Source organism: Sceloporus occidentalis, unplaced genomic scaffold, assembly GCF_023333645.1.
Source record: "Sceloporus occidentalis isolate IW3139 unplaced genomic scaffold, rSceOcc1.0.p SCAF_62, whole genome shotgun sequence".
Taxonomy (NCBI): Eukaryota; Metazoa; Chordata; class Lepidosauria; order Squamata; family Phrynosomatidae; genus Sceloporus; species Sceloporus occidentalis.
In genome coordinates, this window is record NW_028317042.1 from 892,606 (window position 1) to 919,059 (window position 26,454).

Below are 26,454 nucleotides of genomic sequence, written 5' to 3' on the forward strand. Positions count from 1 at the left end.
CCCGCTATTTGGTTGCACCTTTTTGGTAACTGTCGAGTCTGATTTGCTGATGTCTCACGTATTTACTAATCTGCAGCTCTACCCATGAGAAGAAGAGCAGGACTAATTTAGTCATGAAGCAGGGAAGATTCTATCTGAAGCACAACACGCTATCCGAAGACATCCCTATCGTCATTATTTTCAAGGTCGGTAAAGTGCTTTGTTGTGCTTTTCAGTATTGTGGTTGGGGGGGAAAAACCTTCTTCGCTGTGACTATGTCTAATTTTAACGGAATTTGTAAGTTTCGTTGACTCGTGGACATTTCTGAAAACAAGGTGGGAGCCCCAACGCTCGTTGTCTCCCTATCTTCTCCACCAACCTCTTCCGGCTCCTTTTCCGCAGCTGTGCTCTTTTTCTCTTGCCTCGTCTTTTTCTTCTGTCTTTTCCGCCTGCTTCTCGCCCGTATCGGCTCCGTTAACCAGGCCTTCCGGAGTCCTTCTGCCGTAAGGTGTGTCTCTGCGTACCCTCTATCCTCTATGGGGGAGCGGGGGAAAGACTGTGCCCATGTGCCGTGCCATACCTCACCCCTTTCATGGAAGTACTCCAAAGGGCCAGAAGGATTCTCTGTACCTTTTTCTCGAATCCGTCTGCATAATCTGACTTCTTGGAGTACTTCTTTGAAAGGGCCCCACAGCGGCAGCCCCCCTGTTCCTCCAGTCCATGAAAGGGGGGGGTTAGCGGGGGCTTTGCACTTTTGCAGAAGTGCTCCGGGGGTCCTGGTTAATGGAGCTGATTCCAGGGAGAAGCGGCAGAAGAAAGAGATGCAAGAGAAGAAAAGGAAACGGGGACACTGAAGTGGTCGGTGGAGAAGGTAGGGAGACGTGAGGGTGAGTGACAATTTACTTCATCTCAACCGAAAGGGGCAGGAAAACAAAATTTGTCATCGAAAAGAGAAAAAAAAATTGTCTGAGTCTAATAACTACACATAATAAAAAGTGTAAGTTAACACAAAATAACTTATTTGGTTGTTGAATAGATGCCTCTGTTTCTCACCAGGGGGCAGTATTGGGTTATCCATTTGCCCCCCCGGATCCCATCAGAGATGCCTGTCTTTTATATTGTCATTTATTGCCCAAATATTGTAAAATTCTAGATGCAGGAAAGCGGTTAACTGCCTAGAGAAACCTCTCCTCCATTAGTAATCGCCGCGGCTCCTCCGCTGGTAATGTATGTCGGGCCGTCGGTTTAGCTGTGCGCGCTCCCTGCACTTCATAGCCTCTGTCGGCGTATAATCCCGCGGGAAGCCATCTCTTCTCGGAAGAGCTGCCTGCTTTTGTAGTTTAAAAATAAACATTTTGATAAAAGGAGTGTAATTACGCCGCTCTTTCGAACTCTGTGGCTTCTGCTAAAACCTTTAGTTTACAATATACTCGTTCTTGGTTTATATTCTCTTTAGTTTGGGTACAGACCCTTTTCAATAGATCTTACATTTCCATAGGGAATGTCGCTGAGCTCTTGTTTTCTTCCCGTTTTCCGATGGCTCTGATACATTTATTGGTTCCACGTTCTCTTGCGATGGTTTTAAACGTCCGAGTCGAATAGTAATACTGCCAAGCGGGAGCAAATGTCCAAAAACAAAGCCGACGGTGCGCTCGTCTCTTCTGTTGCAGGCCATGGGCGTCGAAAGCGACCAAGAAATTGTCCAAATGATTGGCACGGAGGAGCACGTGATGGCGGCTTTTGGCCCCAGTTTGGAGGAGTGCCAGAAAGCCCAAATCTATTCACAGATGCAGGTGCGTCTGATTCAAAGCAGGTTGGCGCTCGGCTTACTCCAGTTTTTAGATGTCTGCTTACAAAAATGTAATTTTGAGAAGGACTGAACCCAAAGCAAGATCTTCATGGACAAGACCCTCAGTTAGGAGGCTGCTTCCATCATGATGCAGAATAAAGTGTGTGTGTGTGGATGTGGATGTGTGTGTGTGTTCTCGGTCGTTTGAAGTGAACAATCTGCTTGTCAAAGCAAGAATTCAGAGCAGAACCAGCGAGTACCACCCACGGCATAAATATTGAGGATTCCGTCACTATTATGGCCAGAGAAGGCTTTAGATTCCATGAGTCTGATTCACCTCCTTGGTATGCGATATAGCAGTGAAAAATTAAACGGGGCCCGCCAGACCTGGGGTACTTTGACGTAGTATCGGGCTAACAAAATTTGGCCATATAGTGGCACGGAATCCCCAATGTATACGCCTTAGGTGTTTTTTGAATGGTATTCGCTGGGCATGCGCTGAATTCTGGCTTTCGTCGCTAATCGTCATTATTATTCCTGCAGCAACCCGGGAATCTGAATGTGTGTGGCTTTTTATCATAATAAAATGACTGCCCCGGGTCGTTTGGCTCGCGTCCAGGCGTAGAAACTCTTAAGTAGATCAGGCCAGTTTATTCCGACAACAGAATGTCAACCGTTTGTAGATGGTACAGGGCTCCGAGCGCATGGGTGGCATCGGTCGGGTTCTGCAATCGTTACCCTAGGCTGTGCTAATTCCATAAGCCACCGATCTGAGCTACTCATCCCCTCGTGTGTGTGTGTGCGTGTGTGTGTATATAGTATGTGCCGCGTTCATGGTATATTGTCTCGCCGAGGGGTGGGGGGGGCTTCCACCGTCATACGATGAGCGCAGACCCTGGCTGATCACCTGCGCCTATGTGTTAAAGATCCTAGTTTGATAGGAGATACCCCCCCCCTTCTCAGGATGTGCTTTATTTCTCTTTTTATATACAAAAGGCTTTAAAGTACATCGGTAACAAAATCCGACGGCAGAGGATGTGGGGAGGTCCGAAGAAGTCCAAGGTCGAGGAAGCGCGTGAGCTTTTAGCATCAACAATCCTGACGCACGTACCTGTAAGTACCGTTCACCCTACAGCCACCTGAAAAGTGTGTGTTTATAGATCATGACGATATATAAAACCCTTTTCTTCTTCAGGTGAAAGAATTCCATTTCAGGGCTAAATGTATCTACACGGCCGTGATGGTCCGCAGGGTGATATTGGCTCAAGGAGAAAATAAAGTTGACGATCGGGATTATTATGGCAACAAGCGATTGGAGTTGGCCGGCCAAGTAGGTTACTTTCTGTTATTAATCCAAATCTTTATCCCCGGTGGTTTAGCTGTTGTTCTAGAGAGCTCCTTTGGGGTATCGTGAGGTCCATCTGATCTCTGACTGAGCAGCTGGGATGCCGCTCATTGTCTGCTTTACACCAAAATTGTACGGGGAACCCATTCCATATAAACTTGTGTTCTGGTCAAGGGTGCCGTCTATGGAGCACGTACGTTCTTACGCTTTAGGATTGTTGGAACACAGGAGTGATGGGAGTGATAAAGGGCCATTGGAACACAGGAGTGATGGGAGTGATAAAGGGCCATTGGAACACAGGAGTGGTGGGAGTGATAAAGGGCCACTGGAACACAGGAGTGATGGGAGTGATAAAGGGCCACTGGAACACAGGAGTGATAAAGGGCCACTGGAAAACAGGAGTGATGGGATTTCCCAATAGCCATTTCCAGCTACAATAGACATTTACAAAATGAACCCCGTCTGTGCTGGATTTCTGATCCATTTCATGTTGTTTTAATGGAAAAATGTGACATTTCCAAGTGGCCCCAAACTTTTGAATGATAGTGTATGTTGTCCTTAATTAAAACTTCAAGTTTGACGGTTAAGTAACTAATCCATGGAGCACCTATGAACATTTCTCGTGTGTGTGTGTGTGTGTGTTTTCCATACTGTCTAAAGTTCCATCATCACATTTTACTCTTAACGTAAACCATCTGAGTCTCGCTCTACCTTCAATGCAGAAGCTTTGTTTTTTAGCGCTTCTGGTCCACTAACCTCTTAAGAGGTCGACCTCTGTTTGAGATTCTTGGTGTTGCGTATGATTTAAACTTTAGAAATGTTTTTACGGACCCTGGATAAACTATCAGTCTCTTAAACTTATATGTCTGATAATTTATTGTGATGCTATCCGAAATTTTTTTTTTTTTTTTTTTTTTATGTTAATATTTATTTGCATAATCTAGTCTGCCAATTATTTCGCTGAATCTATTTGGCCCTTTAGACAAACGGAATTTCCACAATAGGAGCACATTACTGGTGTAAAGCTTTGTCGACTATACAGATAGAAAACCGTATTGTGTCGAAAGACAAAAAAAATAAAGGGAAAAATGAAATTATTTGCTGCTAATTTCACACCCCATGGGAAAGAGAAGTATGAAACCGGCTTTGACGCTAGATAACAGATGTGGATCCGGGAGCCAAACATATTTTCACAGAACGGTTTATCCAGATTTATTATTTTTTCTCCCGTCGCTAGAGAATTGGTAGGACTTGAGCCAGCAGACGCGTTCGCTAAAAACCTACCGATTTCAGGCTTAATCTTTTTCACCTACCGCCTCCCCTCTCTCTAATGTGTTTATTATTTGACGAGCGTCGCCCTCCGTTTTTTTTTTTTTGTTGTTTTTTTTTTTTCTTTCTTCCCTTTTGTTTTGGGTTTTTTATATTTCTTATTCAGCCGGCTTTGTATGGGCGAGATACGGAGCCGGCCTGAAATCCTGCACCTTGGAAAGCGAAGGGATTTTTACCGCGACAATAGAATCCCACATTGACTTCTCAGATTGTTTAATCCCAGCCGTTGTGATAATGTAATTAAGGCGGCCTAATGTCTTTAATTTTGCGACTAGTATGTGTGAAAAGGAGTATTTGGCACTCCAGAAGCTCGAAGACTAAGCAGCCACCTCAAGGCTCCTAATTAGAATTCTCTGACATTACGCTAATTGGTGAAACTGTTGCAACAGCTTACATTCTTCTTCTTTTTTTTTTTCTTTTTTTTTTTAATGGCTTTTTTCATTTCTGTAGAATGCCAGTATTTGATTCTTCAGTGGATACAATCAAAATGTTTGCAATTTTTTTTTTTTACAATTTTTAAAACGTATTTTTCTCTTTTTTTATTTTTTTTCCCAGCATTTTTTTAAGCAAGGCTTGAAGAAAAATGTTAATTTTTACAATATTTATATATCCAGAAAAACTCTACTTTTGTACCTCCTGTATGAAGAATTTTTTTTTTTTGTTGTTTTGCAATTTTCCAATTTTTTAAAACAGTTTTTTTTCCTTTTTTTCTTTTTTATAAAGCATTTTTAAGCATATATCCAATATATATTTATATATCTAAAATGCCCCTTCAGCAGCCCTGTTTTGGCTGTCAATTATATCTTCACGTACAAAAAAAGTGTTTTGGGTAAGTAAAAAAAAAAAAAAAAGGGAATTTTGGCTTTTCAGATTACCCAAAATCCTAATTTTAATGCTATATTTTTTATTTTATTTTTTTTAATACTTTTTACGTTGTTTATACTGCCACGATTCACGGTCTAATAAAAATAACATTTCCAATTTCCTTTTTTTTCAGCTGCTGTCTCTTTTGTTTGAAGACTTGTTTAAAAAATTCAACTCTGAAATGAAAAAGATTGCCGATCAAGTCATCCCGAAACAGCGGGCTGCTCAGTTCGACGTCGTAAAGCATATGCGGCAAGACCAGATCACCAACGGCATGGTGAACGCCATATCCTCGGTAAGAGACCCCGATGTTAACGTGCCAAAAATCACATGCTTCGTTTCCAAAGATTGGGGCAAGTTATCAGTGCATCGAGTGCTCCGCGTTCCACCGCCTTGGGTCTTAATGACGGGTGAATCGCGTGCCCTCGAGGAGAAGTGGCGTCTATTAACAACGAGCAAGCGTTTAATCATGAATGAGATGGGCGCGTTCTGAATATAACATCAGGACGGGGTCTAGGTGATTTAAATGGGTTAAATCTGTCTTTTTGGCTGTCCAGTTCTACATTACTCTTTTCAGCGGTGGGATAGATTGTTAGCTCTTGCGGCTCTGATGGTCGGTAAGCAGGCAGGCACTTGCAGTGCGTTGAGGGAGGACTCCTAAGGCATTGTGTAGGCATGCGCAAGGAAAATAGACATTTAGTGTTTTTATTTATAACGATTTCTGTTTCTCTTTGAAGCGTAAGCTTTGTGGTTTGCCTATTGCTTCTCTTGTAGTGGAAACTCTCTCTTTCTTCAGGGGAACTGGTCGCTGAAAAGATTTAAGATGGACCGCCAAGGTGTGACGCAGGTGCTGTCTAGATTATCTTTTATCGCAGCTTTGGGGATGATGACCAGGATCTCGTCTCAGTTTGAAAAGACCAGGAAGGTTAGCGGGCCGCGATCCCTGCAGCCATCGCAGTGGGGCATGCTGTGTCCGTCCGATACTCCTGAAGGAGAGGTAAAAAAAATATATAAGAAAAACGGGCTTTATTGTGATCTGATCCAGAATCCAAAAGGTTGCACTTTTGGGTGAATAAATGTTGAATAACAAGCTTTTGTCAAACATTAACTTTTTAATTCTGAGGCGTAAACGTTCCTTTCCTGTTTTCAAATTGCCGTTTTCCCTTCTGTTTTGTCAAAAAAATAATGTTCTTAAACAGTGTTTGCCCAAGTGTGTGGTTATTACTAGGAGTCATTACCATACTGACCAATGAGAGGCTGCCTCAGGGCTCTTCAACTCCAGCCCCCGAGGATCATAACCAGAGGTCTTCATCAGAATACAAATGGTTTAGGTTTAATTTTAGATGGATGCTCAAGCTAGGATATCCAAAAATTGAGGTCTGTCAATCCTCTTACATGCAAATTACTCAGCACGTTTTTTGTTTTTTTTGCAATTTGTTTAAAATGAGAAAATGGGACTTCCATTCATGAAATTCCATTCTTAATTCTTGTGTTTTCATGCTAATTCAGACATGCCTGGTTGTTGGATGACACTTGGTGTGGTCCTCAGTAGAACAGTTTATTAATATATTATAGACAATCTTTTTTTTTTTTTTTTTTGGTAAATTGTAAAATAAAAAAACATTGTAGGGCTTTGGCTATTTTTGCTTTTTTTTTTACCCATTCATGTGACGCACTATTCTGTCCCGTGTTCCAGGCCTGCGGTCTGGTTAAGAATCTCGCGCTGATGACGCATATCACGACTGACATGGAAGACGGCCCGATAATCAAGCTGGCCGGTAACCTTGGCGTGGAAGATGTCAATCTGCTGTGCGGGGAAGAGCTCTCCTACCCCAACATTTTCATCGTCTTCCTTAATGGTGAGTTGGACACCTTTTATTCTTTCCGTTATCCTCTATTACTGTAGGTATCTCTCACCGGTTATGTTGCTGATTGCTGTTGGTTGGTTCAGGTAGCCTTAAGGGTGCGAGAGAGCAGAAGAAGAGAGGCTGCTTTCAGGTTTATTTTAATAGAAATTAAATTTTTTTTAGAATTTTATCATTTATTTATTATTTTATTTTTATCTCCAGCATCTTAAAAAAAAAATAAAAAAAAATATGGCAATTTTTATTTATTTTTTTAAATCTTTTTATTAAGGTAACATTCTCGGCGTTATACGAGATCATCAAAAGCTAGTGAACACGTTCCGTTTAATGCGACGAGCCGGCTACATCAATGAGTTTGTGTCTATTTCCACAAACCTCACTGACAGATGTGTGTACGTATCCTCTGACGGGGGAAGACTGTGCAGGTAATTATTGGGGGTGGGGGGGTCTTAGTGACTAATAAGGAGAAAAGCTGTAAATCAAAACACATTTGATAGGAAAAATGAGTATATAGACCCTTTAACAAGAGGCTTTAACCGGTGAATGTATAAGGACCATTATTTTGCGCATGGCCACTTGACTTTTACATTTTGCATACCATCTTTTGTGCCGCGGTCTCCTCGTGGAGGTAAGCCTTTAAACGACACACGTCTCTGTTGTCAAAGATGCTTTTAATGGACCTTAGAAAATAGCCTTTTGTATTTTCTACCTTTTTTATATCTCAATTTTCTTTGTCCTATTGTAATGAAAGCCCCTTTGGATTTAACGCGGTCTTCCAAGAAAAAGAAACACTGTGTACCCTTTACCCTGTATAAGAAAATAATTGGAGGAAAAACACTAAATATAATTTAATGTAAACAGAAAATGACAATTCTTTCCTTGTCAATACCTTATTTTCTTAAATTTTTTATATTTAACATGTGATTTTTTTTTTTTTTTAACTCCTAGTCCTAGCCCACTGCATCATTTCTATATATTATATATAATATATCTATCTATCTATCCTATCTATCTATCTATCTATCTCTTGGCAGATCGGCCCCATTCGGCCCGTTTCTCCTGCTGTAAAAACTCAGATCTTAATCAGTCGTTGGTCTCGTCTTAGATTCAGGAGCACGCATGTTTTAATCCCCTCGCTGTATTATCCTCTGCCACTTCTCCTGGGAGGCTGTTCCATTTATCTACCACCCTCTCAGTAAAGTAAAACTTCCTAACGTTACATCTAAGCTTCTGACCCTCTAGTTTTGATTCCCCCCTCTTGTTCTGGCATTTCTCCTTCACGTGTAACTAATACCTGCTGATCCCGATCTTGTCCTGTTTTGGGTCAGGATCTCAAAATATTTAATAAATATTTTTATTTTTTTTTTTTTTTTTTTTTTTTTTTTTACTATTTTTGTGCGGATCAATAGAAATAATCCCCGTTGTCAGGAGGCGCCGCTGTCAGGCGATACAAGTTTATCAAGCGAAATAGAACTGTCATTTATCAAAAGGCCCAGATATAGGCTGCGGGCCAAACCTCACAAAAAGAGACGTGTTATCTTTCTCCTCTGAATAATATCGCCGTCTCTCGTTGCAACGACTCGACAATGCAGTCTGCGCAGAGCCCGGCATACCTCCCCCTGGAGACTCACGGAATTTTTTGGGTTTTTTTTTTCTGTGATTGAAATACATTTTGGCATAGACCAAATAATTTATGGAAAATTAAAGACGAGTGAGCAGTAAATCCCAATATTTATTGGGGGGGGGGGGGAATAAAATGAATTTAAAAAAAATAAATAAATAAATTGAATTGGGGGGGGGGAAATCTCCCCTAAAATTAAAAGAATCCCCATTTAATTAAGTTTTCACTCGATATCCCATTTATGCAGGTTTTCTGTACTTTTTGATACTGTTAAGACGTGCCGAATGAAGGAAGTTTGCTGGAATGAGATGTATTCCAAACCGTGTATAAAAGAACACTAATAAGAATGATTAGATTCTCAACGTTGGCAGATAAACGTTTATTTCACCCGTTTCTGAGATTATGGTTGGAACGTGGACCCTAAGAGAAGTGTTTGGGTTTTGGTTTTTTTTTTGTTTTTTTTTTAATTTTTTATATTTTTTTTTTCTTACTTCTGGCGACATTTTAGTGTTTTTTTTTTGTTTTTTTTCCCCCCAACCGCTGGAAAAACTGTTCCCGAGAAACACACACACATTTTCCTGCCACTGGCTACCAAACTGTGTTAACCCGTCAAGTGCTTTTCTGTGTCCTGTAGGACAAAAGAGTAATAACCTGCTGTTAAATATGCCAAATCTGTGCACACGTGTACCCGAAATGTGTGTGTTTCTCTCCGAAATTTCAATAATTTGCCAAAATGATAAAATTTCAGTAGACAGTGTTGTGCTTGTATTGTGCTTTCCACTACTCGGCATAAAATGTCCTTCTATTTCTCCCGAGGATCTCTCTATAAGTATCCGCCAAGTTAGTCCTGCTTGAGAAAAGGTGTTGAAACTGTATGTAGAATCTTAACTATGTTGTTTTTTTATTTTTTTGGTTTTTTTTTTTTCATCGATTGCAGACCGTATATCATCGTGAAAAACCAAAGACCGGCCGTTACAAAGAAACACATCCAAGAACTTTCTCAAGGATACAGGTAAAGTTAACCCATTACATATCCCCCCCAAACGATCCTTACAGCGCAGCGGGGCGCCAAGCAGCTTCAACTGTCGAGGACCATTCTGTTACTGGGCTTCCATTACCTGGCTGTTAAGCCGGAGCGGCTGTTTTGTGTTGGATTGTCGCTCTGCTATTGAAGGGGTGAAGAAAGGTGGGTGATTTGAAACTCCGTTCTTCAATGTAGGTGGCGGCGATCTCCACCGCCAAATGGTTTTGATCTTTTGTAGCGTTTAAAAGGTATAGCGAAGCCCTGTGCCTAGTAGCGGAGACCCTATAGCGAAGGATTTTTATCTGGCCGCCATAGTCATTCGTTACTGGAGTTGGAAAAGCTCTTCTGATGTAGACGGTGATGTATCTTGGAATCCTATGGACTCCATGAATCGGTTGCTTCCCAAAGAGGACCCGTCCTTGCTCTGTCATGGCGGTCCAAGTTCATCTGAGGATCTGTTCGATTATCCCTCTTGATCTATTCCACCCTTGTTAGTGTTAAACCGTTGGCGTCCACCAAAGAAATGTAGGATAATGGGTATCACGGGTACACGATTATGTACGCTACATGATGACTATAGTCTGCAAACGCCATAATGTAGTCATCTCACGCACACTGAACTGAAAAATACACAAATTTATAAACTGTTCTAGTTTTGGCAGGTTTTCTAAACCCGATCTGCTAGGCAAACTCTCCGACTTCACGTTCCCTTGGGAAACAGTTGAATGGCTCAGTCTTAATAACCCATTGTGACATTCCGACTAATGGAAGTCTATGGAGGAACGGACTTCGTTAGCATTGCCATAAAGCATCAGCTCAGTGTGGTGTTTAGGCCAGGAAAGTCACTCAAAATATCACATGACCGACAGCAACGGCGGCCGATAAAGCCACAGATAAAGGGAGTTTATTGGAACGAAATGAAATAAAACCAGGTTCTTCTCTGTGAACGGCGCTGGGGTTTATAAGATAAATTCTATTGACTTCTCATTTAAATATAAGGCATGAGATTGACACAAATGGATTCCATGTGTAACAAGACGGGGTTCGTGTCGGGGAAAAAGGGCTTCATCGACGGCTCGTCCGTTGAGACGTCTTGCAGTTCTGTCGTAATCTTTCACGACTATTTGCAGGACTTTTGAAGATTTCCTCCATGAGAGTCTCGTGGAATATTTGGATGTCAATGAAGAGAATGATTGTAACATCTCTCTCTATGAACATAGCATCTCAAAGTAAGTCTTCAAATCCTTATTCCTCCCCGTAAACTAGATTGTAAGCCAGGCCCTCCCCACCTGTTGTTTCTGTAAGTCAAATTGTCTAGAAGAGACCTCCGAGTCCTTGACTCGCAAGTTGGCGCTTACACGGCGATGCCCGCTTTTTTTGTTTTTGTATTTAGGCAGACGACGCACTTGGAAATCGAGCCGTTCACTCTGCTTGGCGTCTGCGCGGGTCTCATCCCATACCCCCACCACAACCAGTCCCCCAGAAACACATACCAGTGTGCTATGGGCAAGCAAGCCATGGGTAAGCTCCATTAACCCCTCGCGTTCCCGACTGTTCGCTTTATTCGGGTAAGCTGTTTAAAATAAGCATTGCTGATTTGCTTTGGGGTAGCTGGAGTAGTGGTTTCGGGGACCTCCGCCTTTGCCGTGTGTCAGCTGTAGGAGGCATGTGGCTTGGTAGTCAGTCTGATCAAACATTCCAGCGCGGGACGGGCAAACACTCCCCGTCTCCTGCTCGATGTAACCCCGTCTCTGCTTGCGCTCCCCTCCGTGGAGCGTACGCTTCCCTAACCGATTTAATACAAAATAAAAATCTATCCTTGATCACCGCTGCTATTTAAAATATTAAGGTGCCGGACCTCGCAATCATTAATTAGACCGAAGCCTTTCATTATTATTTCCAACGTGTTCGCATAAAAACATGAGTAGCTGCTATTTTTAGCTTCTGTGGCGACAACCAATCAGTGGCTGCTTTTGCGTCATATGACAATTAAGCATTCCCTGAAAAACCGAGGCAAAAAATGCACAGGGACAGGGAGCCAAGCTTTTAACGTGAAGCGTGAGCAGGGAAATGGTTAATCTATAATAATAATCTATAATCTGTAATATGCACTGTAGGTCCGCGTCTAGATTTAATTTGTGCCCCTTGTTGCCACACAGTCGCCGTACCCGTGTGTGCAGAAAGCCGAGTTCTTTTGTAAAATTGACTGTTTTTTCTCCTTTCCACCCCGTTTTTTTATTTTTTTTATTTTTTTTAGTGTCATTTGCAATTCATTGTCTGTTTTGCGAGGTCGGTGTATTCAGCTGTCCTGACCTCCAGGTCTTTGCACATTTAGCTCCCTGGATACGATCCGCTGACGTTACCTTCCATGCTTTGGGACACAAAGGCTTTTTTTTGGGGGGGGGGGGATATCTTAAGCAATAAAAAAAGGCTTTTGTTTCTCTTTTTCTCCTCTCCTTCTTACAAAACACCTGACCAAAGAATAAGCAGACAGATAAAAACTCATTTACAATTTGGCACAAGGCGCACAATGCTCCTGGGATAAGAATTCAGAGACGACCGGCGTCATCTTTAGGATAAAAATTAACTGTAAAATTTGGAAATTCTGAGATATATATATATATATATATATATATATATATATATATATAAATTCATTTGGTTTCCAAGTTCATTGTTTTATATAGCGCCTTCGTGTTCCGTAGCGCTGTAGAATGGGCATTTTCTTTCTCTCTAAAATAAATAAATCATGGACTTTATAAACTCTATACCCATGCCGTGATGAGACAAGTTTCTTTATTGTCTTTGCAACCCCCCCCCCTTCTCCAGCAGGAACATTTCCTCACCTCTTAACCTTCCTTCAGGTGCCACAGTCTCCTTCAGCCCACCCCGTGTCCCAAATCTGTCCTGGCACCTTTTTTACGTCTTGGCTTCCTAACCCTACTGAACCCCCTGGGGATGTCTGTCTGTCTTTTGGAGCAAGTTCTCCTTGCTTTTTAAAGACGTTCCATGAGTTGTGGGGCTCACAGTGGCTCCAGAACGACCCAAGAACCAGTGATGAAGACCCAGGAACCCTAAAGAGTTTTCTCTTGAGGGTCCCAGCATCGCTGGTGTCCGGGTTTTCCATACAGATGAGCGGATGGTCCACCCACCGCCTGAAGGTTCTAGAGGACTTAACCTCTATTCTAGAGTATCTTTCCTCCTTCAACCTGATTAAGTGACCCAACCTCTTGTAGAAGAATTAAAGTTCTCTTAATGCCCCTAGGGGGTCTCCTTTTATTTAACTACCTGCAGTACCTAAAGGGGTTAATCATTCAACATTATTAGCAGAATGCGTGTACCTTTCGAGAAAAATGTGTTGCGATGTCTGCACGTGGGGGACCTTTTGTGGTTTTCAGCGTACATATCTCTAATTTTTACAGCGCAATAAACTGCCATGAGGAACAATAAGGAACATCTGTCAAATTATGAGCTGAAACCTGATCTAAGGTGCTCCTAAAGCGCGTTCTGCTTTTGTTCACCGTTTAATTGGTTGCACCGGCGTTCCTGCTTTTTTGATATTTCCTCCTAAAATGAATTTCTCTTCAGTCCTCTTTCGAAGTTTCTTTTTTGTACAGATTTTGTTATATGCGTAAATGCATGTGTTATGTTTTGGTTCTCATTAGCAAAAGTAAAAGCAAATTCAATTTTTGTATAATTGTTTTCCAGATAATTGCAAAGTATATTTCAGATTTTATAATGCTTTTTTTTTTTTCCTTCTACCCCCTTTTTTTTTCCTTCTACCCCCTTTTTTTTTCCCTTCTACCCCCTTTTTTTTCCCTTCTACCCCCTTTTTTTTTTTTTCCCCCCGTACCCTTTGCCAGGGACAATTGGATACAACCAGAGGAACAGGATTGACACGCTCATGTACCTGTTGGCCTACCCACAAAGGCCGATGGTTAAAACCAAGACCATCGAACTGATCGATTTCGAGAAACTTCCAGCCGGCCAGAACGCCACCGTTGCCGTAATGAGTTACAGCGGCTACGACATTGAAGATGCCCTCGTACTTAACAAGGCTTCTTTAGACAGAGGTAAAACCCCGATCCCCTGCCAGGCTAGGCCAATGTCCGCTAGTCGTGGCTAATGAAAACCCTTTAGAACTTTTTGGTTACCTTTTAGATTAAATAGCTTGTGTACTTTTTTATTAAATACACTAGAGGAACCTAGAACCCAAACATAGACTTTGACAGGTAAGACCCATTGGGCCCATCTTGTCCAGAGACTCAAACCTTAGTCGTTGGTCTCGTCTTAGATTCAGGAGCCATACACCTATCCCGTGCATGTTTAAATCTCCCTGTATCAGCCTCTACCACTTCTGATGGGCGGCTCTTCCACTTATCCACCACTCTCAATAAAGTAAAACTTCCTTATATAACATCTAAGCCTCTGACCCTCTAATTGAAGCGTTAAAAGAAGATCACGGAATAGAACTTCAAGAATTTAATGTAATAAATCTGATATTTACGCCGCAACGTTACCCTTTTTTGTCGTATGTAAATCTAGGTGTGATAGTAATGCGGATATAATAAGTGCGTTGGCTTTTATGCCAGGCACCCCGCTTTATCTCCAGCTAGCCAAGATGATCAGCGACAGTTGCCAGGCACCCAAATTTGTCCCAGTAGCCATGCGTCTTTGACATTAATGTCTATTTGTTGTGTGTTGTTTTTTGTTGTTTTTTGTTTTTTTTATACACGGCCGTCGTGAAGTAGAGTTCTTGAGCATCAATGTATTCTCTGGCCGTTGCTCGCACTCGGCTGATCCGTTTAGGTAAAGCGTGGATGGAGAACCCCTGCTGGGGGGGGGGTTTAAAACCCAATATTAAATATTGCCCTTTAATTCACGCTGTGTGCGCTGCTGCCCTTTTATGCAGAGAAGTGACGAGGCTGAAATCTTCCCCTTTTTTCTTTTCGGCAGCACCGTTCGCTTCTTATTAATGAGCAAAAGCGTTGAGGACGCCCGTCCATTGAGTGACGTTAATTGGAGGTGCCGTCCATTGTCTGTGGGCGACGAGGCTTCTTTCTCTATATGCTGTCCTCTTCTGTAGTGGCGCTCTTTAAAGGGACAGTCTAGGGTCCCGGGCAGCCTTAACAAGCAATGATTAAAAACCTCTAGGCAAATCGGCTTTAGGGAAAGCTGCAGCTCCAGAGGTGCAGCGCAACGCCCCCTTTCTTGTTCTTGATTGGCTATAGCCATTTGAAAGACTTCTGAATAGCTCCTGACCCAGTACAGGTTGGAAGAAGAGTTTCTTCTTGGCTCTGACATCATTATAGTCAGTGCTGTACCCCCATAGGTGGCGGCAATATACGCTTTAACCAGCCCTCTCCATCGTAAGCACACGCGTGTATTTTTTTTTCATAATCTATATATTTGTAGACGCCGTTATAAACTGGCTCTGTGCTTGTCGATTAATTACTCTCGTCCTAGGGTTTGGCCGGTGCCTCGTGTACAAAAACGCAAAATGTACCCTGAAACGCTACAGCAACCAGACCTTCGATAAGGTGATGGGGCCGATGCTGGATGCTACCACTCGCAAACCCATCTGGAGACACGAGATCCTGGACGCCGATGGAATTTGCTCTCCAGGTGAACGGAAAAATCTCATTTCACATTTGTAATATTTAAAATTTTATATAATATTTTAGGATTTTAAAAGCAGTGATGGGTTCTGGCGTTGAGAACAAACGTCCTTCAAGTGGTTAAGGAGGACTTGTTTTGAGAGGTCATGAGCCAGAAACATGCAAAGCCCCCCTATTCTAAGTACCGTATTTGCTCGATTATAAGACGAGGTTTTTTTCAGAGCAAATGCTCTGAAAAATACCCCTCGTCTTCTAATCGGGGTCGTCTTCTAATCAGACCTCAAATAGAGTCTGATTAGGAGACTAAGATCCAGATCCCCCGCACCGCTGCAGGGGACCTGGATCCTCCTGTCTCACCCCCCCCCCCCCCCATATCATACACACTTACCGGTGCTTCCTGCTGTATTGCCGGGGCAGCGGGTTGACGTCTACGCGATCCGCGTAGACAACGTCCGCTGCAGCCGGAAGGAGGTGTGGCTAGCAGCGGGGGTTGTCTGCGTCCGTCGCGTAGACCTTCCCCGACTGTCAGAGATCTCTGATCTCTGACAGCCGGGGAAAGTATACGCGACGGACGCATACAAACCCCCGCTGCTAGCCACACCTCCTTCCGGCTGCAGCAGAAGGCGACGTCAACCCGCTGCCCCGGCTGGAAGCACCGGTAAGAGAGGGCTGAGAGGGGAGAGAGGGGAGAGAGGAGAGAGGAGAGGAGAGGGGAGGGGAGGGGGGGGAGAGAGTGTGTGTGTGTGTGTTAGTTAAATGGGGGCATAGGGCATTTCTGGAGTGGCGTTAAGGGGGCATTTAATAGAGCACTCTGCCTCCTGAAATGCCTTATACCTCCCTATATGCCACTCTGCCCCATAATATGCATTTTAACCCCCTAAATGCCAGAATGGGATATAGGGGTATAAGGCATTTCTGGAGGCAGAGTGGCATATAGGGGGTCAAAAGGCATACCATGGGTCACAGTGGCATATAGAGGGTTAAAAGGCATATCATGGGCCACAGTGCCATATTGGTGTGGCAAGCCTGGGGGCAGATGTGCGTAACTGGGGGACAGGCTGGAAAATACAAGAAATAAAAACAAAAAAAATATTTTTCTCAATCATAGCTTTTATTAAAAAAAATAGTTTACATGAATTAACATTTACTGGTAAAACTTTTTTCCTTTAGGGTCGTCTTATATTCAGGCTTTTTCTTTTTTCCTAAGTTAATATTCAGATTTTGGGGGGTCGTCTTATAATCAGGGTCGTCTTATAATCGAGCAAATACGGTATTATTTGACTATTAAATAAAACAACGGGGAGAATATATCTGTATTAACTAATTGTCAGTATAGTTAATAATGGAGGCGTCTCTTTGGACCTGAAAGGTTGTCTTCCGACATGGCGTTGGTCCACGAAAACATGTCTTTGGATGACCCAATGTGGCCGTAACCATTTCCGTTTTCAGTAGTAAAGAGTTGGTGTTTTTCAGCCGATTTGTTGACGTTTTGTTTGTTTTCTCTTTCTTTCCAACAGGAGAAAAAGTCGAAAACAAGCAGGTTCTTGTCAACAAATCCATGCCGACCGTCACGCAGACTCCTCTGGAGGGAAGTGCCGTGCCGCAGCAGCCCCAGTACAAAGACGTCCCAGTAACGTAAGTCGGCGTTATGCCAATACGCACAGTCCGGGGGGCTTTAACCCCTTCAGGTCCGGGACGTACCTGGTACTTCCTGGTCACAGGTCACCGGTAGACCGGGACGTACCAGGTACTTCTTCCTCAAAAACCGCCCCCCCACATCGCCACAATCATGGTGATCGCGGGGGCGCTGCTGTTTTGTTCTGCAGTTGCACATATTCTATACAAAATATAATATAAAACCTAAAGCAACGTTGCAACATATGCAAAAAAAAACAAAAAAAATACCTCAAAATTTGGCAGCAATTGGCGATAAAATCCCTGTTTGAAAAGTGTCAAAATGACCCTAGTTGTACACCTTGACTTATCTACTGTTCATAAACATATAATTTTGGGGGGATAATCCGTATCCGTGACAACTATCGCAGTTATTAGACTGCCATGCCAAATTTGAAAAATATTTGCCCTATACTGGTCAAAATAGATGAAAATCCTGGCCATGTTGGGTGGTTTCCAAATCAGGACAACTTAATGAATATATTTTGGATAATTTTTTCCCATTGGTTCAATGTGTGTACAATTTGTATGGATACAAAACTGTAAAAAAAAATTTTTTTTCCCCACTTTTTCCAGTTTATTTCAAACAAAACAATGTACTACCCAGCTTAACATGGTTTCAAATGAAAGCCCTACTTGTGCTTAAAAAAACCCAATATATGATTTGCGTGGGGGGTGCACCAATTGATAAGAGAGAAATTACAGTTGAAGAAAGACATGGCAAAAACACAAAAAACGGCTCCGGTCCTTAGTATCAAAATCCCGGTCCTGAAGGGGTTAAAGGGGACCCTCCAGCCATCAAATATAGGTTTCATTTCTTCGCAGTTACAAAGGGTCCACGGAGTCGTACATCGAGAAAGTGATGATTTCTTCAAATGCGGAAGACGCCTTCCTGATTAAGATCCTTCTCAGACAAACGAGACGGCCGGAAATCGGGGACAAGTTCAGCAGTCGACACGGACAGAAAGGTAACGGAAGCTCCCGCGTCCCCGTTTGAGTTATTCTTACTTTGCTGGATCTTCTCCCCCCTTCCTACTTTGTGACTTTCCCAACTCTTCCCTTCTCTGTCCCCCCTCCCCCCCCCCAAAAAAAAACTGTACTTTTATCAGACCCCCCCCCCTTAATCAAATACTACTTTACCATAAATTTAAAATGTCCTAAATATAAGGTACGTATCTGAGCGCTAAATTTACTAGAAAAAGAATAAAAACACAAAGTGTTGAAAGATAGATCTGAAGAGCTTTTTATTTATTTTTTTTGTTTTGTTTTTTATCCAGTTCGCTTTTAGCGTTTGTATCGCTGGTGTTTTACGATAAAAAATCCTTGATTAAATCGCAGGAATTAATTAGATTCTATAAATAAAATGCTTTGTTCTAATTGCCCTTACTAATTTACAGAAACTGCTACCAATCAGTATCTGCTGAAGCCCCACCCATAGCCACACCTCTAACCACACCCCCTAAAGTATGACTATTAAAAATATGCCGATCAATGCAAGCAAAGCCTCGCTTCCTCATATGTTTATGGTACAATTTTTTTAAATTTTTTTTTATTTAATACTGAAGTGAAGTGCATATTTTTCCCCATAATTGAGCGTTTCATCTCGTTTCTGTTATTCTGTATAAAGAACCTCAGGAAACAGCCGGTACAAGCCGTAAAGAAAAAAAAAAAAAATACTGCCTAAAGACCTTTATTTTACTTTTATACCAGGAAAATGTTTAACACCTGTCTTTATCAAACCTTAAAATAGCTACATGAAATAATGAGTATAATAATATATTTTGGTTAAAGAGCTCACATTCAACATTCCTAACATCCCCCCCCCCCCCGCATGCTTTGGGTTCGGGCAGACGATTCTAGCGTGGACGGAGACAACGAAATAAAAAAACCACTGGGACAGAATAGTCAAATTCAAGTCAGATTATCGCTAATCTTCCTCAAAAGGGGCATTTCAAAGCCCTGACAAAGAATGCACATTAAAGTATTTTGTAAATGCTTAAATATGTCTTCAGGAGAAGCTGCAGCTCCAGTGCTGCCTCCATGACATTTGCAGGGGGGGGGGGATACCAAGATAAAGTAAAATGACCATTCTAAAGTGTGTATGGTGTCCCTCTTAATCTGTAAACTACCCCGGTTTAGGAGTCTGCAATGGAATTTTTTTGTTTATTTATATATATAATGTTTTCATTATTTAGATTTTTTTATGTTTTTGTTTTTTTTCTTAATTTGATCATTATTCCTGTCCTTGTGTCTGCGTGTATTATTATGTCGGGTAATATCGGCGTAGCGAAATCTTTACCTGTGTGATGAAAGCTCCTTTGTTGGGCGGCCGCAGAAAACCTTTTGTTTGCCCCGATTTTTTTTTTTTGATTTTTTTTTTTTTAAAGGCACACACTTTTTAATTTCTCCCATAAGCCATCTTCTATTGGAACACTTTATTACCCGGCCCTGGAGCTCTGCTCGGTCCTCTGATCCGGGGGATCTTTGTTAAGAGTTGCTAATCCTTTTTCACATGACAGACTGAGAAATGCTCTTAAGGAACAGTCATATATTGCTTTCTTTACATCAAAGGCGCAGCCTTTTTTTTCTTCCTCCCCGTTTTTGTGATTTGTAGAAGTTAGAGGAAATATCGGGGAATAGGATGTCGGTGTTTAGGAAGCAGACTGATCGCCAAGCATTGAAAACTTGTGTAGGACTTTAAAAAGATGTTGATTTAAAGGCAGATGCCCCCCAACTACCCCCCCCAAGTTTTTTTGTTTTGTTTGTTTTTTGGTGACTCTGCTTGTTGAAAAGTCACTTTAACTGCTTTCAGCTTAACTAAGTTTACTTTTAATAAATAACTTGTGTAATTGTTCTGGAAATATTTAAAATTAATGGGGCAGAAGAAATCTGGTAAAAGGAGGCAATATTGGCATTATTCTACCTCCGCCACATGCCCTTACTCAGAGTACTTTAATATGCGTTCCTAGGGTAATAAAATAAATTTAAAAAAAAAGCCCTCCCTATGGTTCTATAATTCTTGCCACTGGTTGGCTGCTTGAAGCGCCAATCAGTGGCGGAAAAGTGCTTCCATCGTAATGAATGGGAGCGCTTTCCACAGGTGCTGGAGCTAACTGGAAACAGATATATTGCGCGCCTTGCAATAACTTTGGCCAAACTCGTCTCCTGCATGGAAAATAGGTGGGGAAGGTCTAATGCGTATGGGGGGGGGGATTCAGCGGAACCTCTCCAACCCCCCCCCCCAATGGATTTGAAATGGCCACGCAGCCATCGTATGTGTAAAATTGCTTGGGATGGCTGGAGCGCCCCTTTAACGGGTGGGATTATTATGGCCGCTCCCGCGGTATACAAGCATGGCGGATTTCTCATGTTTAATGTTTAATTTAATCCGGGTAATCGGTGTTTAAAATGCCGTGAAAATGTAGATTTTCAACATCTAATCATCCCCCCCCCCCCGATGTGCCACACCTAAAAAACAAACAACAACAAAAAAAAACCCATCTCGGCTTACCTGCTATTTTATCCTTGGTAAGCGTGCGGGGCTCATCTCTTGTTAACCCCTTAAGGACAACTGGTTGTCCTCAACCTATTAATGACAATGCATTGTGAGGCCGTAAATGTACGGCCTCTGTGGTGAAGGGGTGAAGTATTGTTTTAAGATTTTTATTAAAACAAACCAGAATGCCGCTTTAATGTGGAAACCGTGAATCGTTACAAGACACATGGTGGGGCGGTTTTATCTAAAAGAATTTGAGTTTAAAGGTGCTGTTCTACAAGAATAAAACTTTTTAATCGCGCTTAATATATATTACATTCTGGTGGTTTAGTCTCAAAATCTAATTCTGTAGTCTACGGCAACAGCCAATCAGTGCCCACCTCTGTGCCACATGACAATCGAGTGTTCCCGACCATACGAGCGGCATTTATAATTCTTTATTTATTTACAAAAGTGTTAAATTTATGTGAAACGGCCACATTTAATAACTTTTGTTGGAAAGTCCGTAATGTCTGTTATTGTGTTCTAAATGGAATTAAGTGAGATATTTGATGGACTTTCTTTTTTTCCTTCAGAGGAACGGAGCAGAATAAACGCAAACGGGCGAAGCTTGAATTTGCCAATAAATGTTACTTTCTGCAAATATGTCCCTGCAAACAGGTGGAATAATTGGCCGGTCTAAACAAAGCCGCAGAGTTTGCTCTTCGTCCGCAGGGCTTTTGTCATGTTAAATGCGATACATAGATTCCGTATTAAATGCTTATTTAAAAGGCAAGTCAATATTTAGATGGCCCGCAGCCGTCCAATGACCTGTTAACCTCTCGGAAGAGAACCGATGGGGCTTATTCTCCTTTTTTTATGGTACGGAATAATGGAGAACGTACACAAAACGGCTGCTGATGGTATATTTACCTGACGCTTTCCGCTCTTCCCAACTTCTAGATTAAATGCAGAGAGCACTGCGGGTTCTCTTTCCCGACCAGGTGGCCGGATTTGCAGTTTGTATCAATATAGGCTAAAAACCTTACACTACAATAACATTTTATAATATATATAATTTTAGATATTATAAATAGTTTTAATATATAATTATATATATATATATATATATATATATATATATATATATATAACACCTCAATAAGGTGTTGTCCCAGCCTGTTATACTGGACTTTTATTAGGTATAAAACTTTTATATTTATATATATATATATATATATATATATATATATATATATATATATATATATGAATATGAGAAAATGTCTTAAGTTGTATATAGCAAAGGCTTAATATAAACCGTGGTATAAAATAGGAGTTACTTTTAAACATAATAATATTTCAGTCCATTTTTACTAATTCCATTATATTAATTTTTTTGGGGAATTTATCGAAGCAGCGGTCCGGAGGAAGATCCGCTTCACGCGCCTTTTGTAAGCGCCGCTCCCTTTACGGGAGGAATAAATGACACGTTCCCCGCTTGTTGTAAGGATTATGATTTTTTTATATGTACTGTTGAGGTTGTTCGTATGGATTTGTGTAACGCGGGATATCTGTCCCGCGCGGACATTCCAAAGCCTTTTATTTTGTGTATTAGCCCTCTTGGGGTATTCATTAGCGTCCTACTATAACTAACTTATTTTAAGCTCATTATGCCCCCTTTTGTGTTAACCTGTATTAAAATCTGTCGGCGATGACTGGTCTTACGGTCAGAGTCGGCGGAGCTGAATAAGTTAATTATTCTCCGGCGACGCTGGGTCCTCTCGGTCTAATGAAATGCACAGCTGTGTTAGATCTGCTCCGGGATGTGTAGACCCCATTGTGTCGCTCGTCAGCGGAGGGTAGAAGCGGCAGTGATGGAGAGTCCGCGCTTCTTTCTCCTGTTCTGCCTTTCTGTGTCAATTTCATGGGTCTTTTATCATTCACTTTCACACAAAACAAACAACACAGTGGCTGTCTGCTATGGGAACCGGCTGGGCACATAAAAGGGATTCTCGGGGGGCTCTGTTTATTCCGAGTTACTGTCCGCTTACGTTCCGCTTCGTAATGCCGAGTTTTAAAGCGCAGACTCCGTTCCTGTTAACGGGCCGAAAACCCGAATGTTCTGTTTTAACGAAAGTGCGGTTTGTGTTCCAGACGGGCTGGTTGGATCAGGATAAGCGCATTGAAACGTCTCAACAGCTTAAGTGTGTCCAGTCAAGGCCCCCCCAAAAAAACATTTTATTTATTTTTATATTTTTAAAAATGTATTTAAATTAAATATTTGTATATTTGTTATGTTCGGTGTCACTACGTCTATTTGTCTACACTTTTTTTGTTACGTAATAAATAACGTAATAATAATAGTGTCCACTCATGGCCCCCCAAAAATATATATTTTTATTTATAATCTAATTTAATATATAATTGTTATATTCAGTGCCCAAAAAAATATTTTTTTCTTTAAATTTATAATCTCATGTAATAAATATGTGTATATGTTATATTCAGTGTCACTATGTCCAGTGGTATCTACACTTTTTTTTTTTTTTTTTTTTAACCTAATACTCTGGCTGTTTAGTCACTTTTTATTTATTATTTATATTTTTTTTTATTTATTTTTTTTAAATGACGTTTCCGCAAGCAATGTTATCAGACAAGAGTAGTAGGTACTTGTGTTTTAATTTAAATTTTATTTAAAAAAATAATAATCTTGTTAGCGAATGGTCAGATACTTGGTCCACTATACAGTTATTTGAATACATTCTCCTTGTCAGTGTTAACTTGGCACGTAAATGTGATAAAAACGTCGAAGTCCTGAGCGAGAATGACTGTCTACGTAACTATCAGCAGGCCATCTCCTCTGCGTGAATAAAACCTTGTACTTAAACTTGCAGGATTCCAAAACTAATCGCTTTAATTATCTTTGCCGGTCAGCGCTGTCTTAGGCTGTTTAATTTCAACTGTATTTTTCCCATTTTTTTTTTTCCCCACTTCCCTTTTAATGTCAAATGCCTAATTTATGATTTTCTGTAATAGGCCGTATCTCGCGGCTCTTTTGTATGTCCCCCCTGTGCCGACGCCAGCTTTCTCCCGCGGTTTGAAGTCTAGGGGTTTCACTTTCTGACACTACAAAGTTTGGCTTTTTTTTTTTTTTTTTTTTATATTTTTTAAAATAGTTCGTGTATACATTATTTATCTTACCGAGTCCCCATAAGTTTCCCATTATCTGTGTTTTTTGAATTTATCGCTTTAATTTTATGTCTCAGACTTTGGAGTTATATGTTTATTGTACAACTAATCGTCGATGGATTCTTAAAGTTGGGGGGGGGATATTTAACTTCAAAAATGCCGGAATTTCTTAATAAATGAATCTTAGATAATTTGATATTTCCTGGAATCTAAGAGACGTGTTTTTTAAAGGAAATGTCTTTTTTTTATTATTATTATTATTATTACTACAACTTCTCAACACCATGTTACGTTTCCCAGTATCAATTTAAACACATTGTCTCAAAATATTTATTATGAGTACGGAATGACAAGAACCTCCATTATTGTGCTGAATCCATCATATTTTGATCTATAATCTTTTTTTCTTTCGCTAGGCGTCTGCGGGTTAATTGTTCCACAAGAGGACATGCCGTTTTGTGATACGGGGATCTGTCCGGATATAATCATGAATCCTCATGGTTTCCCATCTCGTATGACGGTTGGTACAGTCTTCTTCTTCTCTCATTTTCTTCTCGTTCGTGTAATTTAAGCTTTGCCTGATGGTCCGATCTTGCATAGTAGTGTACGGAGCTAGATTAACAATGCAGCGATTCCACAAAAATGACATTCATTCTACAAACCTACAACTCAAGTCTTCCTGTAATCGCGTCAAGGTCCTGGACCCGGCACCATCCAAACCCCCTTATACCACAATAGACAGACTGGTTTCCTCAACAGCTTCCATCCAAAACCCATGTCGATCATCTTCAGCCAAGTCATGAGATACAATGGTCTTTGGTATCAGGCGAACAACTCAAAAAGTCTCTGGAACAAATGTTTTCGTGAAGGATTTAATGTAAAATGGACATGGACTCCATGTACGATGGGGAAACATCAAAAGTACTTCAACATTACATACGCTAAAGGAAATATTCTCATTCCCTCCTGAATTCCTTGAATTAACGGACCAAAAACGAATGGCACGTCCACTTGGCCTGGAAACCCGTGCCCACGTATACACCACAGACGGTATCGCTAGTAAATGCCATCAATGTTGGCGACTTATGCGAATCACCCAGTGTGGTGTATCTCATCATGCCAGTCAGCACTATATATATATATATATATATATATATATATATATATATATATGTGTATATGTATGTGTGTGTGTGTGTGAAAGTGGCCAGACCCTTGAAACGGCTCATGAATTCCCCCCAAAATAACCTGGAGAAGGACACATCTGCCTGTAGGAGAGCACTTCTTCCAAAGTGGAGATTGAGAGGGACTGTATTAATGGGGACCTTCCATAGAAAACAGGCGTTTAACACATTTAAACATTTTGTTACATTATAGACACTTAAAATACATTCATACACTCCCCTACCATTGTAACATTGGGAGGCTTCGTCTCTAGTTTCTGGTCAATGAACAATGAAGCTGTTTTGCTGCTAAATGTTTACAATTCTTCTTTATCGTGCTAAACAAAAATGGAAATCATGTTATACCTGTTTATCCACCTATACATCTTTCCAGATTCCGCCATCACTGTTCTTCCATACTGTTGGGTGATTTGGAAACCTGCGTAGGCTTAAATATTTACTTGTATTGCCTGGATAACCCGTACATAATTACCGTATATCTTCTGAGTTTAATATGTTGCGCCGAGGAAAGGGAGACTCGTCCCTTTTAGAGTCGGGTAAATCTTTAGCCAACTACCGCAAGATCTTTAGTTAAAAGGCTTGAAACGTTTAATTACGTGGACATGAATCTGGAACTAATAAAGTCCCGGCCGATTTTAACGGCAGCTTAAAGAAACTGAGATGAGTAAGAGCTATTCAAAGCCGCTGCCTGGTAGGAGCGTTTTTTTTTAGGATTAATTCCGAGCAATTTCATTGGTCACGGTTTAAAAGTTTACGGCGATCGGACCCCAATTATTATGAGATAACTGTCAAGTCAGCTGTCGGTGAAGTATGTTCATCACGGTAATTGTTGTTGCTGCCACCATACAGGGAAACTTCAAGGAGTTTGAAGGTTACAAGGCTTTGCAGACATATTAAATACTCGTGAAGGGGTTACCAGCTACCAAGTTTAGTAGTGATGGCAGGACGGTAGCCAAACCAGACCCCAGCATAACTGGCCAACCAAGAGGTCCTCAAAAATAGAGTGATGTTGACTGTTTTTGGCCAGCTTGCTGATCTCCACACCTTGCAAGCCAGATGTTGGTTTGGAGGCCACGTTGGCTTATCTAGGCTCTATTGTCTAGCGAGCTTGGTGCTTCTCTAAATGTGGCATCGTACATCTAAAGGTCTTTTTGACCCATGTGTACCGTTCCCACCGTTTACACTGTGGTTGGGATCTAATGGGATGATAAAGTATTTCACTAAGTGTCCTTTTTTTGTGCCCTTTACAGGTTGGGAAATTGATCGAACTTCTGGCTGGGAAAGCTGGAGTCTTGGACGGTCGGTTTCATTACGGAACGGCCTTCGGAGGTAGTAAAGTGAAGGACGTGTGCGAAGATCTAATTCGACACGGATACAACTACTTGGGAAAAGATTATGTAACATCTGGCATCACCGGGTATGACTCTGTCGGGTTTTTGTTTTTTTGATTGACTGCAGATTGAGCGTAAGTACTTTGAGGCTCACAAAAGGGATT

General features: G+C 41.3%; 1 protein-coding gene across 1 annotated transcript in view; it reads left to right on the forward strand.

The window, feature by feature from the left end:
- LOC149287267 (DNA-directed RNA polymerase III subunit RPC2-like) overlaps positions 1 to 26,454 on the forward strand; it is a 32,557-nt gene that overhangs the window by 4,995 nt on the left and 1,108 nt on the right. The window contains exons 9-25 of the mRNA XM_089492964.1: positions 77 to 185; positions 1,650 to 1,772; positions 2,765 to 2,881; positions 2,964 to 3,098; positions 5,440 to 5,601; positions 6,103 to 6,303; positions 7,003 to 7,165; positions 7,443 to 7,596; positions 9,730 to 9,804; positions 10,947 to 11,045; positions 11,210 to 11,337; positions 13,680 to 13,889; positions 15,283 to 15,441; positions 16,952 to 17,069; positions 17,934 to 18,076; positions 24,192 to 24,295; positions 26,210 to 26,376. Of these exons, the coding sequence (XP_089349090.1) occupies positions 77 to 185; positions 1,650 to 1,772; positions 2,765 to 2,881; positions 2,964 to 3,098; positions 5,440 to 5,601; positions 6,103 to 6,303; positions 7,003 to 7,165; positions 7,443 to 7,596; positions 9,730 to 9,804; positions 10,947 to 11,045; positions 11,210 to 11,337; positions 13,680 to 13,889; positions 15,283 to 15,441; positions 16,952 to 17,069; positions 17,934 to 18,076; positions 24,192 to 24,295; positions 26,210 to 26,376 (2,367 nt within the window). The remainder of the gene's footprint in view (positions 1 to 76; positions 186 to 1,649; positions 1,773 to 2,764; positions 2,882 to 2,963; positions 3,099 to 5,439; positions 5,602 to 6,102; positions 6,304 to 7,002; positions 7,166 to 7,442; positions 7,597 to 9,729; positions 9,805 to 10,946; positions 11,046 to 11,209; positions 11,338 to 13,679; positions 13,890 to 15,282; positions 15,442 to 16,951; positions 17,070 to 17,933; positions 18,077 to 24,191; positions 24,296 to 26,209; positions 26,377 to 26,454) is intronic.